Below are 13,029 nucleotides of genomic sequence, written 5' to 3' on the forward strand. Positions count from 1 at the left end.
TGGGTGTCATTGTGTCTCACTTTTTCCACACACACAACCCACACCACCACCACCCCGCTTTTTTCCTTTTCTCCTTTCAGATTTAGATTTCTTTTTTCCAGGCCTATATCAGTGTGTGCTTGCAGTGCAGGCAATACAAAGTATAGCTGCTTAGGGAAAAAGAAGCTTCCTCCCTCCCTGTTTTCATACTTCCCTACTTCCCAGTTGGATTTTCAAATAAACAACAATTGCATTAATTACGTTAATTGTCTTTTAACAATCTCGGGAAAAAACACCCAAGTAAAACATAAACCCATTTTGCAAGTGTCAGCTTTATGACAAAAAGGAATTCACAGTCAGCCAGTAGACAGCTATCTTGCATACCAAGATGTAGAAAAGTAGTGTGGTAAGAGTGTCTTAATTCTGTTACAACAATTTATCTTACTTTCTCCCGTAAGTCTTGCACCTATAGTTGAAAATATATGACAGTTGTGGTTACGGGATGTAACGGCTGCAGATCTGCTTTTCAATAAACTGACTTTGAAGTTCTCTTCCACGCATTTTCTTTTTTTATTCATGCATCTGGTCATATAGAGTGGTTTACTTTTTTTGGCCGCAGACTTGGCAGATACAAAATGCAGATGTTGTTCTCCTGACTTAAGCTGCTATTTTAAGCTTTTTGGCCAGCAGTTGAAAATTTCAGGCTCGGTTGTTTATTTGCTTATCATCAAAGTGGTTTTTGTCATATAATTCATATGCAAGTATTAGCTTTCTATGTTTACTTTCAGAGTTTGAGATTAGCAGTATGGTCTTTTTATTTTTTTTTTCCTCTTGCTTTCTTTTTAAACCAGGATGCTCTTTTGATTAATAATACAGTAAAATATGTTATACTTCAGAAAGCTTTTCTTTGCCAGCCCCCCCTCCAGCCCAACCCTCATATTGTGCTATAGTGCTTTCCCTTTAAGAAACTGTATCTTTCTCCAGATGCCTGCATCTCTTTGATACAGAAGGGTACACTAAGTTCCATCTATAAACAGATCCACTAATTAAGAGTAATTGCTTCGGAGATTGGTACAGACTATTCAGCATCAGATGCATGTTCTTCTCGGATATCCATTAGCCTCTAATAAGATAATGCAGATGTGCCAGTCTGTTTCCTGTTTCCTTCTATTGTACCTTTATTGCCGTATATGGACCAATGGGATGGGCTGAACAATAAGTGGATGTCCTTTTGCTCCCGGAGCCCTTCTCAAAGGAACATTTGTTATTAGATTGCTTTTTCTGTTTAGTTTCACATCACTATGCTAATAAAGGAAACATAACACTCCAAAACCTGGGGGGTTTATTATTAGTTGTTTTTTTTTTTTCCACAGTAACCAGTTTATTGTTTAATTAAATTTAGTTGGATAGCCAAGAAAACAAAAATGCAGCATCTCACAGTCAATGAGGACTGCAGGAAAACAGAGTACGCCCCTTTATGAAATAAAGTTTCCAAGTTTTTTTAAGAGTTTAAAGGCAGCAAGGTTATCATGTTACTGTATCTGATTTACACTTGAGTCGTGCTAAATCTGCTGAATTATTCAGTACTACTTGATGCAACACCATCAGCTAGCATAATAGAAAGCATGTGCATAATCAGGGATTTCAATACAAACTGTACATTAAATACAGTAAGGGCTCTTGAAACTATTAGGTCCTGATACGTTTTGAAAACAGCAGTATATGTCTCAAAGCTATCTAATAAATAAGGACTCCATCAACTCTGTCCTTTGGGAAAAGATATAATATATTGTTGAGAAGTTTTTGCATGTAAAATTCCTCTAGAATTGTTTTTGTTGCTGGGAGAGGAGCAACTTGCCTCTCTCATCTTACTGCCCAGGCTGTGCTCGCAGATTCCTGTTTTAGGATTTAGCCGAAGATTTAACAGTGGGGGATTTTTAGCAGTGGTAAGAAAATGGGAAATGAACTTAGAAAAGTCTTCCTCCCTGAGCCTGGAAACTGGGGACAACTGTGCAGCAGTCTGCTGGGCTTTGAGCATCAAATTCCCCAGAGCCCAGCGCTATGCAGAGCACAGTCTCATGTCAGCATGCATCTCCTGTGTTTGTGGTTTCACTCCCCAGTTGTAGAGGAAGGGCAGGAGTGGCTCACTATGGTAGAAGGGTGAAGGGATAGCGGTTTTGCCTTTAAAGTTTGCTGGGTGCCACAGTTGTGGATATCTTAAAACTGCTGAATTTCAAGCATTGCCACAGGTAGATCAGAGCTCCCTATGGGCCTTTTCAGAGGAAAGAGAAGAAAAAGAAGGCAAAAATCCTGCTTTATTTGTAACTCTGACGGCTTAATTCTCTGCTATGGACAGTGAGATGGGAGGAAGAGGAATGTGCAGTTGAGGTGATGTTGGCAGAAGGGAGGACAGAGCATAACCTTCCTGCTGGCACAGAACTATGGGACAAGCCTCCTGGCTTGGCTTCTTGCCTATCCAGCTGTTGATGTGCATCAAAGTCACCTGTAACAGCAAAGGGATTTTATGAATTCCAATAAAATCTCATGCAGAATTCCAATGGATGGATTATGTTCCAATAATACAAACAATTGTTACCAAATGTAAGCTAAATAACATTATAATGAATGAGAATTATTTTGTTTAATACACTCTAGGAGAACTGACAGATTTGTGGAAAGCAAAGCTGTTTTCTATAGTAAAGCCTGTGCAAAATGCATGGGAATTTGAGACAGTAAGAAAAGCTGGGTCACTGTTTATCCAGCAAAATTTGGAGCTTGTATGTGAAAATTTGTGGGTTTAAGCTTTTGCTCAGCTACACAAACACCTAGAAAAAAAGTGGAAAAGGCAGGTACACCTGCTGCATTAGCTGCAACTGATAAATATTCTGTCTGCTCTGTGCTAGAGCTACTGTAGTCTCCTTCCCCTGTGGCCATCTGCTTTATCACTGAAGTCAAGTCTATAAAAAGCCTGTAAAAAAACAAAAAGGAGGCATATGTTCTGTCAAAGAAGAGTCATTGGCTACTGTTCAATGCAGTGTAGTGCAGTGTGATCATCTCTTGGTGAGTCTTCAAAGAAACTTTTCTGCATGATCCTTTTCCATGCTGTTAATGCGAAGGGCCTTGTACTCGTGAACAGTCTCTAAGGACGAGTCTAACGGATGAGGATTTTCATCTTATACTAAGTAGATCTTCTGAAGTGCTTCAGTGACAGCAAATTTGTGAAAATTTTGTCTTGTATTCACAAGGCAGAAATCAGTGTTGCTGTCTCACATGAATGGGCATTCAACTACCTTTAGGGTGACTGTGGCTAGTTTGGCTTGCTCCTTCTGGAGCTGTTCATCAGCTGTCTCTTCCTGTCCTGTTTAGGGTCACCTTGTTAGCTCCCTCCTCAAGGGAATACAGATGTAGGACAGCGAAGAGTATGTTCAAGGTCCACATGGCATGGAAAGGATGAGGCTTGCTTCTGGCAAGTCACAGTCCAGAGAGGATTGTAGGGCACTTGCCATACCAAGTGACAATAAAGGAAAGCCTCCTCATAGCTGGCACCTCTTACAGTGACTCTTACAGTCTCTTACAGTGCTTGCACAGTGTGGTGCAGGTTTACTTGAGCAAAAGAGATGCAGATGGTTCCCATGTGAAAACATCTGTGGCTGATGTCCAGTGCTGATGTTTATCGGTGAGTAGAGGGGCATGAACTCTGAGTTGCCTTTAGTGCCATGGAACTAGCACAAATGGCGACAACTGATATTTGGTTTTCCCATACTGCAGCAGTTTCTACTTTGTGATGGCCTCTGCTGGGCAGTGGTGCTTCTGTAATCTCTGTTGGCAGAGCTGGTGACTTGAAGTCCCTTGGTAACCACAGAACACACATAGCTTTTGCTTCTTTACGAGAAGCTGGAGTTGCTGGAATGTAGGTGCTTCTGATTCTCTTCTCGACCATGGTATTGATGTTCAGCCGCTTGAACACTGATAACACCCTGCTGCTCCTTAGAGACACTACTTGGAGGCAAACAATACATGGTTAATGTATCATATCTCTTACACTGTCTTCCCTCTCTGCCTTTATTTAGAGAGAAAAGCTCTGGAGAAATCTGGGGACACCAAGTTCTGATGGCTTGTCTCCAACACAGCTATCGGCAGGAAATTTCCTGCCATGAAGGGTGAAAGGAGGGCGATTTTGAGTAAGATAAGAAAACTTGCTTTCTGGTAGTAATTTCAGTATATAATTACACCTCACAAAGTTATAAGCATGCAGAACTGTGGGATTATAATCTAGTTTTGGCACTGTTAGGTATGTCATATGGAAGTGCATACTGAGGAGCCTTAATACTGATGCATTTTGTCATCACTGGGTACATCACAGAGCATGTTCATCCAGTGGTGAGGAAAGGACCAAAGAGTTTCCCCAAGTGCCCTTTTCTCCTCTCTTTCCTGGAAGAGTTGGTTCTTTTCTGGATACTTAAATATACAAGTATATCTGACATTGTGGTTCTGGGAATTTTTATGATTTATGATGAGCTCTCCATTCCTCCTGGCTAACAGATGTATAATTTAAGGTATTACTTTTAGAAGAGGAACTTTGTTTCCAAAGCCCAATATCATTTAAAAATAGGGGACCTTGTTCTGTGGTTAATTTTATGCGTTGATATTTGGGACTGCTTTTCATCATCCCTCCCCTCCCCTCCTTCCCTTTTCCACCCCCTTCTCCCCCTCCCCCTAACATTTTGAAGTGTGGTGTTTTTGCCAGTTTTTTTGGAATTGCTTTAGAAAACATTAATTCTTTATGTATTCCTTTGATACTTGTCTCTTAAGCATCGTAAAGCTTTAGCTAGGTAAAACAGTCACCTGTGATGGTTCATCTCATTCTGTGTTGTTAATGAGTCAGTATGTTTTGGATGTTGAGGCTTCCTCAAAAGATCTGCCTGGTTTCACTGGTCTCAAAGCACGTGGTCCTCATGCTCAGCGTGCACAGCAGCTGTGTGTTAGCTTGCTGTACCCTTGTTACAGTCTCATCTCTGCATATGTCTGTCTCCATTGCATTAAAGGTATTTTGTGCATAATTTATACAGTTATCAAATACTTACAAGCTACATTTCTGTTATCCCCGAGCAGGCTGCACTCAGCAGAAATTGCTGTCTGAAAACATGCACAGCTGGTAACCTTTGCTGGTATTCCGCACAGAGCAGAAACACTCCACTGCTCTCTGACAGGCAAACATATGCATTCAGCCGGGTTGGCTCTTTACTTTTTTTTCCTTGCTCATTTGAATTCGTACCGACAACTAGTAGACTGAGTCACAGTAGTAATAGTCAACGCTGCGTTGTCACAGTTTCCCTCCTCTCGCATCAATTTTGCTTTGTGACCTTGACAAGTCCTTTCACCACTGCCTTTATTTTCCTACCCAAAAATCTTGCCTTTGCTCTCAGGCTGTAATTTCAAAGAATTAGGAATAAAAATGCTGTATAGGGGTGGATGTTGACACTGATTGCTGACTGATAGCATATGCAAGGATGTAGCACGTTGTATCATGAAACAAAGGCTTTAGGCTGCCCAGGAAGTGCCCTGTTCTCAGCCTGAGGCTTTTGGTACACAGGCTGAGAAAATGGGGACCTCTTGGTAGGTGACAGCCATTTGGGTAAAACACTGTAACTCTAGATGACTCTGAAGATGGTGGTCAGGAGAGTGAGTGAATTCCCTAGCAGAGCACAGGAGCAGTGTATTGCCTGCCTATCACGTCACTCACCCAGCTCATGAAATAATGGGTGCTTGTTTATTTGGTGATAGAGGCAGTTCACATGTACACACACAGAGAGAAAGAAAAAAGGAGAATATTTCTTAAGTAATAGTGAGATTAACTAACTGTCCTTTGTAGGAACAATCACTGGTAAACCAATTAGTGTGTTAACAGCTGAGTACAAAGTCACCCTCAGACACTTGATATTGAAGTAAGGAGAAAGCTGCCTCAGTGTCATTCATTCTGTACCTTCTATGGGGAAACTGAAAGTTTTTGTGTACATGGAAGCCGTACCATATCAGTATTTCAGATGGTTATTGATGTATCTGTTATAAAACTGGTTGTTTCCAAAACAAGATTGCGTTTGACCAGAGATTGCTTTTGGTGTAACACATCAGGCAGGGAAATCTAGTTAATGGCTGTTCTGCTGTCAGCTTCAAGTAGAGTGAGAATGTTACCCCCAGGTAACGATCAAGCTGATCTTGTAGGACATTGATAAATAAGTGATCACTCAACAAAAGTAGCAAAGGGATAAAAGAATTTTCTATTTGTATATACTAAAAATATGTATATTATAATCAATATATTGTTCTTTCCACAGGCTGTATCAGTATGCATCTGTAGAGAGCAGCTGCCCTCCCAGAGAAACATTTGTGTAAGCAACTGAACTCTGCCTTGATACCGAGAGTAAGAAGACTTTTTCTGTCCACGGTTTGCAGAACAAGAATGTCCTGAAAAAAAGAAGAGTAGGAAACAGCAATCAAATATAGGACGGATCTGATCTAGTGAGCTACCTTTTCATCATCACACCATCTAGCTCAAGCCCTACCTGCAGGCTTGACAGCCCTCTTCGTTCACAAGTTGAGATACCTATTTGCTGGCCTGGAGTGATGCAACATAATATTTATACACTGTGAGGTGTTAACATGACAACCAGTAGCCGCACATGTCCAGTACCAGCAGTGAATGGACATATGACTCACTATCCAGCAGCACCATATCCATTACTTTTTCCTCCAGTCATTGGTGGACTGTCACTCCCTTCCCTCCATGGACTCCAGACTCACCCACCAACTAGTGGATGCAGCACCCCGTCACCTGCAAGTGAGTGCTCGGTATTAATAGCTCTTATTGACTGGTTTTCCGCTAACAAAGACTGGTGATTTTCATTCCAAAATTATTATAAGAGTAATTGCAGTTGCTCATCTGTGGTGTTTTTTACTTGGGCAAAGAACATGCATTTGTTTTGAAATAATACCATTTTCACTTAATCTTGTTTTCACACAAATAAACATGCAACTATATGACACACCAAAGCTGTGGAAACTAGGGATGATAAAACCTGCTATGGATTTTGGCATATCCTGTATTATCATGTTAGCTGCAGAATCTGACATTGTGTATTAGCTGTATTCATGAACATGTGTATTTATGAACAGCAATGTTTCCTCAGTACAGAAATCTCTTAAGTTGTGCAGTAATTAATACTGCTTTTGTTCTCTGTAGGTGACTACTTTCTTTCTGGGCAGCTTGTGAAGGCCAACCCAATGGACAGCTAGTAGCTGTGAGCTGCCTATGGCTGTAGAATGAGCCTTTGAGTCTATGGTTGAGCTCCCAGCCAACTTCCCCCAGTTTATATAGTGGGCATGACATTATTATTCTGGTTATTTGTCAGAATACTGTATTGAATTTATCCCCCAGTGTTGGAGGAACAGTCACCTGTGGAAGAAAGTGTTATTAGTTTTGGGAACCTTTTCTGAGGCGTACATTGATAAATACCAAATGAATATGATTGCATGTGCAGAATTTTTCTTTTCCATGATTTGTTCCTGTGAAATTGAGCGTGTTGCAGATGCGTTATTAATGATTACCGAACCAATCAGTGTTCAGTCTTTCAAAAATTAGTCATAAGTATGAATTTCTGTCAATATGAAAAATAAGTGGCTACTTCTGAATCTTTGACCTTGCATGTTTTTGCCCTGATCCCAGCATTTTCATGGCAGTATTTTTGTTGAGATGCTTTGCAGCACTGGCTCACCTTGTCTAAGCATGAAAACCTGGTAGCTGTGTTGTATAGACCAAGGCAATAGTGTTTGAAAATACCAGCTAAAATTGGCAAGATAAGGAAGAGGGTGACTTGAATTAAAATTTCTTCTCAGACACAGTCCCCTTCAGGATGACTCCTCTGGTTTGTGCTACTCTTTTCTCACCTTTGGTGGCAACAGTCTGCCTTGTTTCAAAACCTGTAGACTTCTGATTCTGGAGAGTGAGGTTAATATTGCTGAAGTTGTAGCGACAAGTTCTTGGAAGCAAGTGCGTTGAGCTTTGGGTTCTTTTTCAGGTTTTTGTTCTTCACTGGGGATTTTTTTTTTTTGTTATTTTTTTTAATTTGTTTGCTTTACAGTGAAGTGGTTGATGGCCTCTGTTAAGGTTAGAACTTCTACTGGGTGGTGGAAGAATATAGATCTTGCTTGCAAAGACCTGAAGAAATTAAGGTTTGGCCAAACCACTGCTCTCTACGTGCTTGAAGTTATTCTACTCTTTATCTTCCAGGTGCTTTCCATTCATACAAAATCCAATAGAAATTATTTTACTAAACAGGAATGCTGTGAAGGTGTCTTTTTTTTTTAAACAATGTAGTTCAACAGCTTTTGTTTAAAGTTAGTCACTCAAACTTTCATATTATTGTCCTGGTCTGTTTTGTACTGTTTTGTACTGGTTTTAAATTTTCCATCATGTCAGATAAACCTTATATCAAGATGCATTAAGTTATCTTAATCTACAGTTGGGGTACATGTCTCCAGTCCCATTAAACAGATAACAGTATTTTAGATGTTTGAATTTTGTCAGCACAAGGAGTTTTCAGTAAGCGTTTCAGGGTGGAGTGATTTAGTTTCATAGATGAAACGGTGTTGCCTCCATGACCTGTGACTTGGCTTCTGTATTGTACTGAGATACATAGTTCAGAATACTGGTCACAGTGCTAAAAATACCACTTTTACACATACATGAACTATGCATTAGCACCAAATGAGGCAACGGTCAAGAAGATCATTACTTTTATAAAGTCCAGTTGATTTACCTACCAGTGTATTACCCCATGCAGCACAGAGCAGACACCTTCACTCCTGGAACGATCTTCACTAATTTTCAAGAGGTTACTGTTTATCTCATTTAGAAATAATAAGGGAAAGTAAAATGAGAGCCATTCCCATGCTTTTTGGGTGGTGTGCCATCATGTCCCAGACCAACAGGGTCTGGCTGTCTGTTGGACTAGGAGCAGCTATAGGGAAATGAATTCTAACAAAAGTCCTGCAGAGCCTGACATATTTCCAACAGGAAAATCACAACATTTTAGTGAAATATTTGAGGGAGGAATAAATAAATATGGGTAGATACTGCTACATGACATTTTATTAAAGTAAAAGCATCTTGGGTTCAGGCGAGTAGTGCTCATGCAGGCACACACAGAAAATTTCAGTATCTGGGTGGTGTTACACTTCATCAGTCCTGTAAGAAGGGAACCATGTTGCCATCATGAGATATAACACTGGTAGTGCTGTTGCCAGAGACCAGTAAGGCAGCTTGTCACAGTGTGAGAATACTAGCTTAAGAAGAATTTATCTTCTTTATAAAGCATCTGTTGTGGATGTAACTGCAACTCTTAATTTCTAGAAAAAGACTAATTATAAAAATAAGTCTTCAGAAAAACAAACTACAAAAACCCTTAACAAAGTGAAGCACTACCTGAAGAAGGTGGTGCTTCTCTACAGAAGAAGGTCTGTAAAAGCCATGCAGATCGTTGTAGTATATCCACTGAGATAAAACCTGATGAGGAAATTATTGTCCAAAAAGCCTCACAGTGATGTTGCAGTTTCATAAGCAAATCTCAGCATGGGGACGCTTTGATTGAGTATCCTGTGTCAGGCATCCTGCTTGAATGGGGCGATGTGTGTAGTCCATGCATTCAATGGAAGCACCCCATATTGTAACTTTAGCCCCCTGCCACATTTTGGTCCTTAGGTCCTTGGCCAAGGAGCATTTTGATCATCAATATTCTGCCTTTATTTGTTGAGAGGGAGGAGGAGGAGTAGCTTGGTAAGGGGGCAGGGGAGACCAGTGAGCTTGATGCAAGAATGTCCTGGAATTTATATAAACTTAGTGAGATTGCTTCGTCTAGATAGTTAAAAAAAAAAAAAATTGAATGTGTTATTAGGCTGTTGGGTTGGCAAGGAGAAAAATCCATACTGAGGTAATTCATTGTATTTTAGCCAAGCTTTTCCATACTTTTCTGTCTGAGGTATTTTAAAAGTGCATTGTAAAGAATAAAAGACTTTGCATTCTGTTTTGTGTAAATCTCATGAGAAATGTGTGAAAAGTAATATCATATGAGGAACTGGAAGAGGTAAAACTAACTGCGACATTACTTCTGGCTTGTGCTATGTAAATACTAATTATATTTAGTAGTCAGGCTTGCATCTCCGGCTTTTCAGACATGCTCAGGTGGTTGTTTTAGGGGTTGCTTTCTCCTGGAATTGTTTTTCCTTCCATTACTGCTGGTTATTTACCACTTCAACCCCAACTAAAGACTGCTTGCCTTTTTTTCTTTTTTCATTCCCTGGAAAATGGATTTTCCACTGGTATCATTAAAAGAGTACAGTTAAATCTAGTGTTACTGGTGTAGTACTGCAAGATATTTTTGCCAGCTCCACCCATTGCAGGAATTCATTTACTTTTCCAGTTCTGTTGTTAATCATTATATTGACACAGAAAGCCCTCCCAAAAGCACTCTTTGGCAGATTGCATTAAATATGAATAGCAGATATTCATTACGATGTGTTGCCCCCAAGAGAACTCTAAACTATGTGCACTACTCATGAACAGGCAAATACACTAATTCTCCAGCTATTCAAATTATTTTCAAATAGTTTTGTGTGTCTCTAATAAAAACAGGAATGTCTCTGTTTCCCTTAATTACTTGGAAGGTCAAGGACTCCCACATCTCTTTTTTTTTTACTTCACAAAATGGGGAATATTTCTGTTGGAGGTTGGAGTATGGCTAATACATGATGGATTTTCTTCCTTTGGCATAGTTACTGAGGCAAGTGCTGTCTGTAATGGACTAAAACAAAAAACCTCAGCACTCCTTGGCACTTTGGAATTGTCTAAAATAATATTATAAGAGTTGTATTAGGGATATAATATATTAATCACCATTGCTTGATTATGCTGTTGAGCTTTTTCATGCCTTCTAATTTTAGTGTGTCGGTCTGCCTCTTCTTTATTTTTTCCCCTGTTCTGTGTCCCTAGGAAGGTTTGCTGCATAGTCATTTATATGCATCTGCAATTAACAGATGGCTTTTAAGACTACCGGTGTACCTATTCAGTGCATGTGTTGCACATCTTTGTTGAAAAGACAGAACATGTGTTTGCATTCAGAAAGAGAGGGAGAAACAGAAATATCAATATCACATTTCTTAGCTACAGCCAGTGTTACCTCATGCTGGCAAGTCTGAGGAGCAATGTCCAGATGATACCCTGCAGATGTCACTCATGACCTTGGAAACCAACATTTCTTTTCAGTTTTTCCATTTGTTTGCTTTGTGTTTTTTTTCCTTTTTTGGACTATTTGTGCAGCTCAAAAGCATCCATGCTTCAGTTAATAAAACTATGTTACGTTGTCATTGTAGTTAATCTGAAACTAGTAAAAACTTAAACTTTTTTTCATGTTAAAGCTTCCTTTTTCAGTTGTGCCACTTTCTAAAGGAACAGGAGTGCCTCTTGACTCAGCAAGGCTGGTGGCTCTTGCCATAGCTCTGCCCTGTCGAGGTGAACCCTCGGCACTCTGTGGACGCAGTTCACTCTGGATTTTAGCAGGCACTGCACTGATCTGCAAGAAGTCAGTTCTGGGTGTGTATAGAGAGGAATGTGCTTCCTGGGAGGAAGCCGAATTGAGAAATGGTCTATTCTGGGCAGGGATTGTGCATGGCGTAATTCTGGCACATGCTTCGTAATGGCTCTGTGCGTCCCTCGTAGACCTGCTGTAGTCTGAAGTCGCCTGGTGTTTGGAAGCCTTATAGGAGCTGCCAGAGAATTGCTTCTTCCCTCTTTATGGGCCCCGAAGCAAGGAAACTCCCCAACCAAATGCTTTCTTACCTAAGGTTGGAAATACGTTTCTGCAGAATATTGCAAATGAGGTTTTCCTTTGTTCTGGCCCAACAAAAATATCAGTAGCTCCCAGTGTTGGGGACATCAGGAGTGAAGAGCAAAAGGCTGGTTCCAGTTCCCCACCTCCAGGTGCTACTGGATGACCTCTCTGTCATCCCTCAGCCCAATGGTGTCGATTATCCATTGCAAATGAAACACATGGTATACTATTCAAAAGGAGTATAATGCCAGACCTTGGGGTTGGCATAGTAGCAGCACCCAAAATTTTCTCAATGTTTGATGTGTTTCCAATCACCAGTTGAACCAGTAGGTGCAATCTCCTGGAATTATTAGTTGTGTGGTAGTTCACGGTATTAAAAGTGAACAGAGGCTTTCATTTTACCGGTTTTCCATCTGAAGGGCTGTGTGTAGGAGCTACAGTTTTAAGACAACTTAATCATGTTATTTTAATTATGTGGAGAGTTTCCATTCAGTCATGGTGCCATGGTGGTGTCACCTTGGGCATGGGGCGTTTGGAAATACCTCTTATTTTTTCTCTTTTTTTTTAGCTAAAATGTGCTCTTTATTTTGCCTCAGACTTGAGGCCCTGCTAAGACTTTCCTCCTCCACTCTTCTTGTGTTGTTATTCTGTGGATACTATGCTTTTAGAAATACACAGCATTTAATTGGGAAGCCCTATTTAAGATTTGGATAGGGCAAATTTTCTTCAGGAGAGATCAGTTTATGGTTTTCCTCATCTAGAATATCTTCCCCTTTTGCATGTTTAGGGAATATGGGGAACAAGCTGTGTTATGTGGACTTTTCAGCTGTATCAATGACAGCATATTTTCCATTTAAAATTTTATATACCCACCTTATCTGATGAGCCCTGAAAGGGCAGGGAATCCCTTTTCCCTTCCTTTGTCCTTGAGCATTCTGTTTCCTTTCTTACTGCCCAGAATAGGCATACCCAGTAATATTCATAAATGATTTACAAAAGTAATTCCTATGTAATAGCTTGGGAATGTCAAGTTTTATGATGCTGCCAGATGTGCTATCAAACAAAATTATCTGGTTCAAAAAACTTGTGATAAATCTAGTTGGAGAAAATTCCCCAGGGCAAACTCACTCTCTGCAAAAGTAACTATATCATAAAATTGTGAGATTCT

The 13,029-nt window shown here is 40.1% G+C and overlaps 1 protein-coding gene and 1 long non-coding RNA gene across 5 annotated transcripts in view; one reads left to right on the forward strand and one right to left on the reverse strand.

The window, feature by feature from the left end:
- The window catches only part of RARB (retinoic acid receptor beta), a 329,638-nt gene that overhangs the window by 124,274 nt on the left and 192,335 nt on the right, over positions 1–13,029 (forward strand). For all 4 annotated transcript variants that reach the window (XM_062607210.1, XM_062607213.1, XM_062607211.1 and 1 more), the window contains one exon: positions 6,315–6,817. In XM_062607210.1, the coding sequence (XP_062463194.1) occupies positions 6,640–6,817 (178 nt within the window). In that variant the 5' untranslated portion in view covers positions 6,315–6,639. The remainder of the gene's footprint in view (positions 1–6,314; positions 6,818–13,029) is intronic.
- Positions 1–13,029, reverse strand: part of LOC134157824 (uncharacterized) — a 308,975-nt gene that overhangs the window by 32,826 nt on the left and 263,120 nt on the right. The window lies entirely within an intron of this gene.

The sequence above is a fragment of the Pezoporus occidentalis genome, unplaced genomic scaffold (genome assembly GCF_034315485.1).
Source record: "Pezoporus occidentalis ecotype Australia unplaced genomic scaffold, CSIRO_AGI_Poc_V1 ctg120, whole genome shotgun sequence".
Taxonomy (NCBI): Eukaryota; Metazoa; Chordata; class Aves; order Psittaciformes; family Psittacidae; genus Pezoporus; species Pezoporus occidentalis.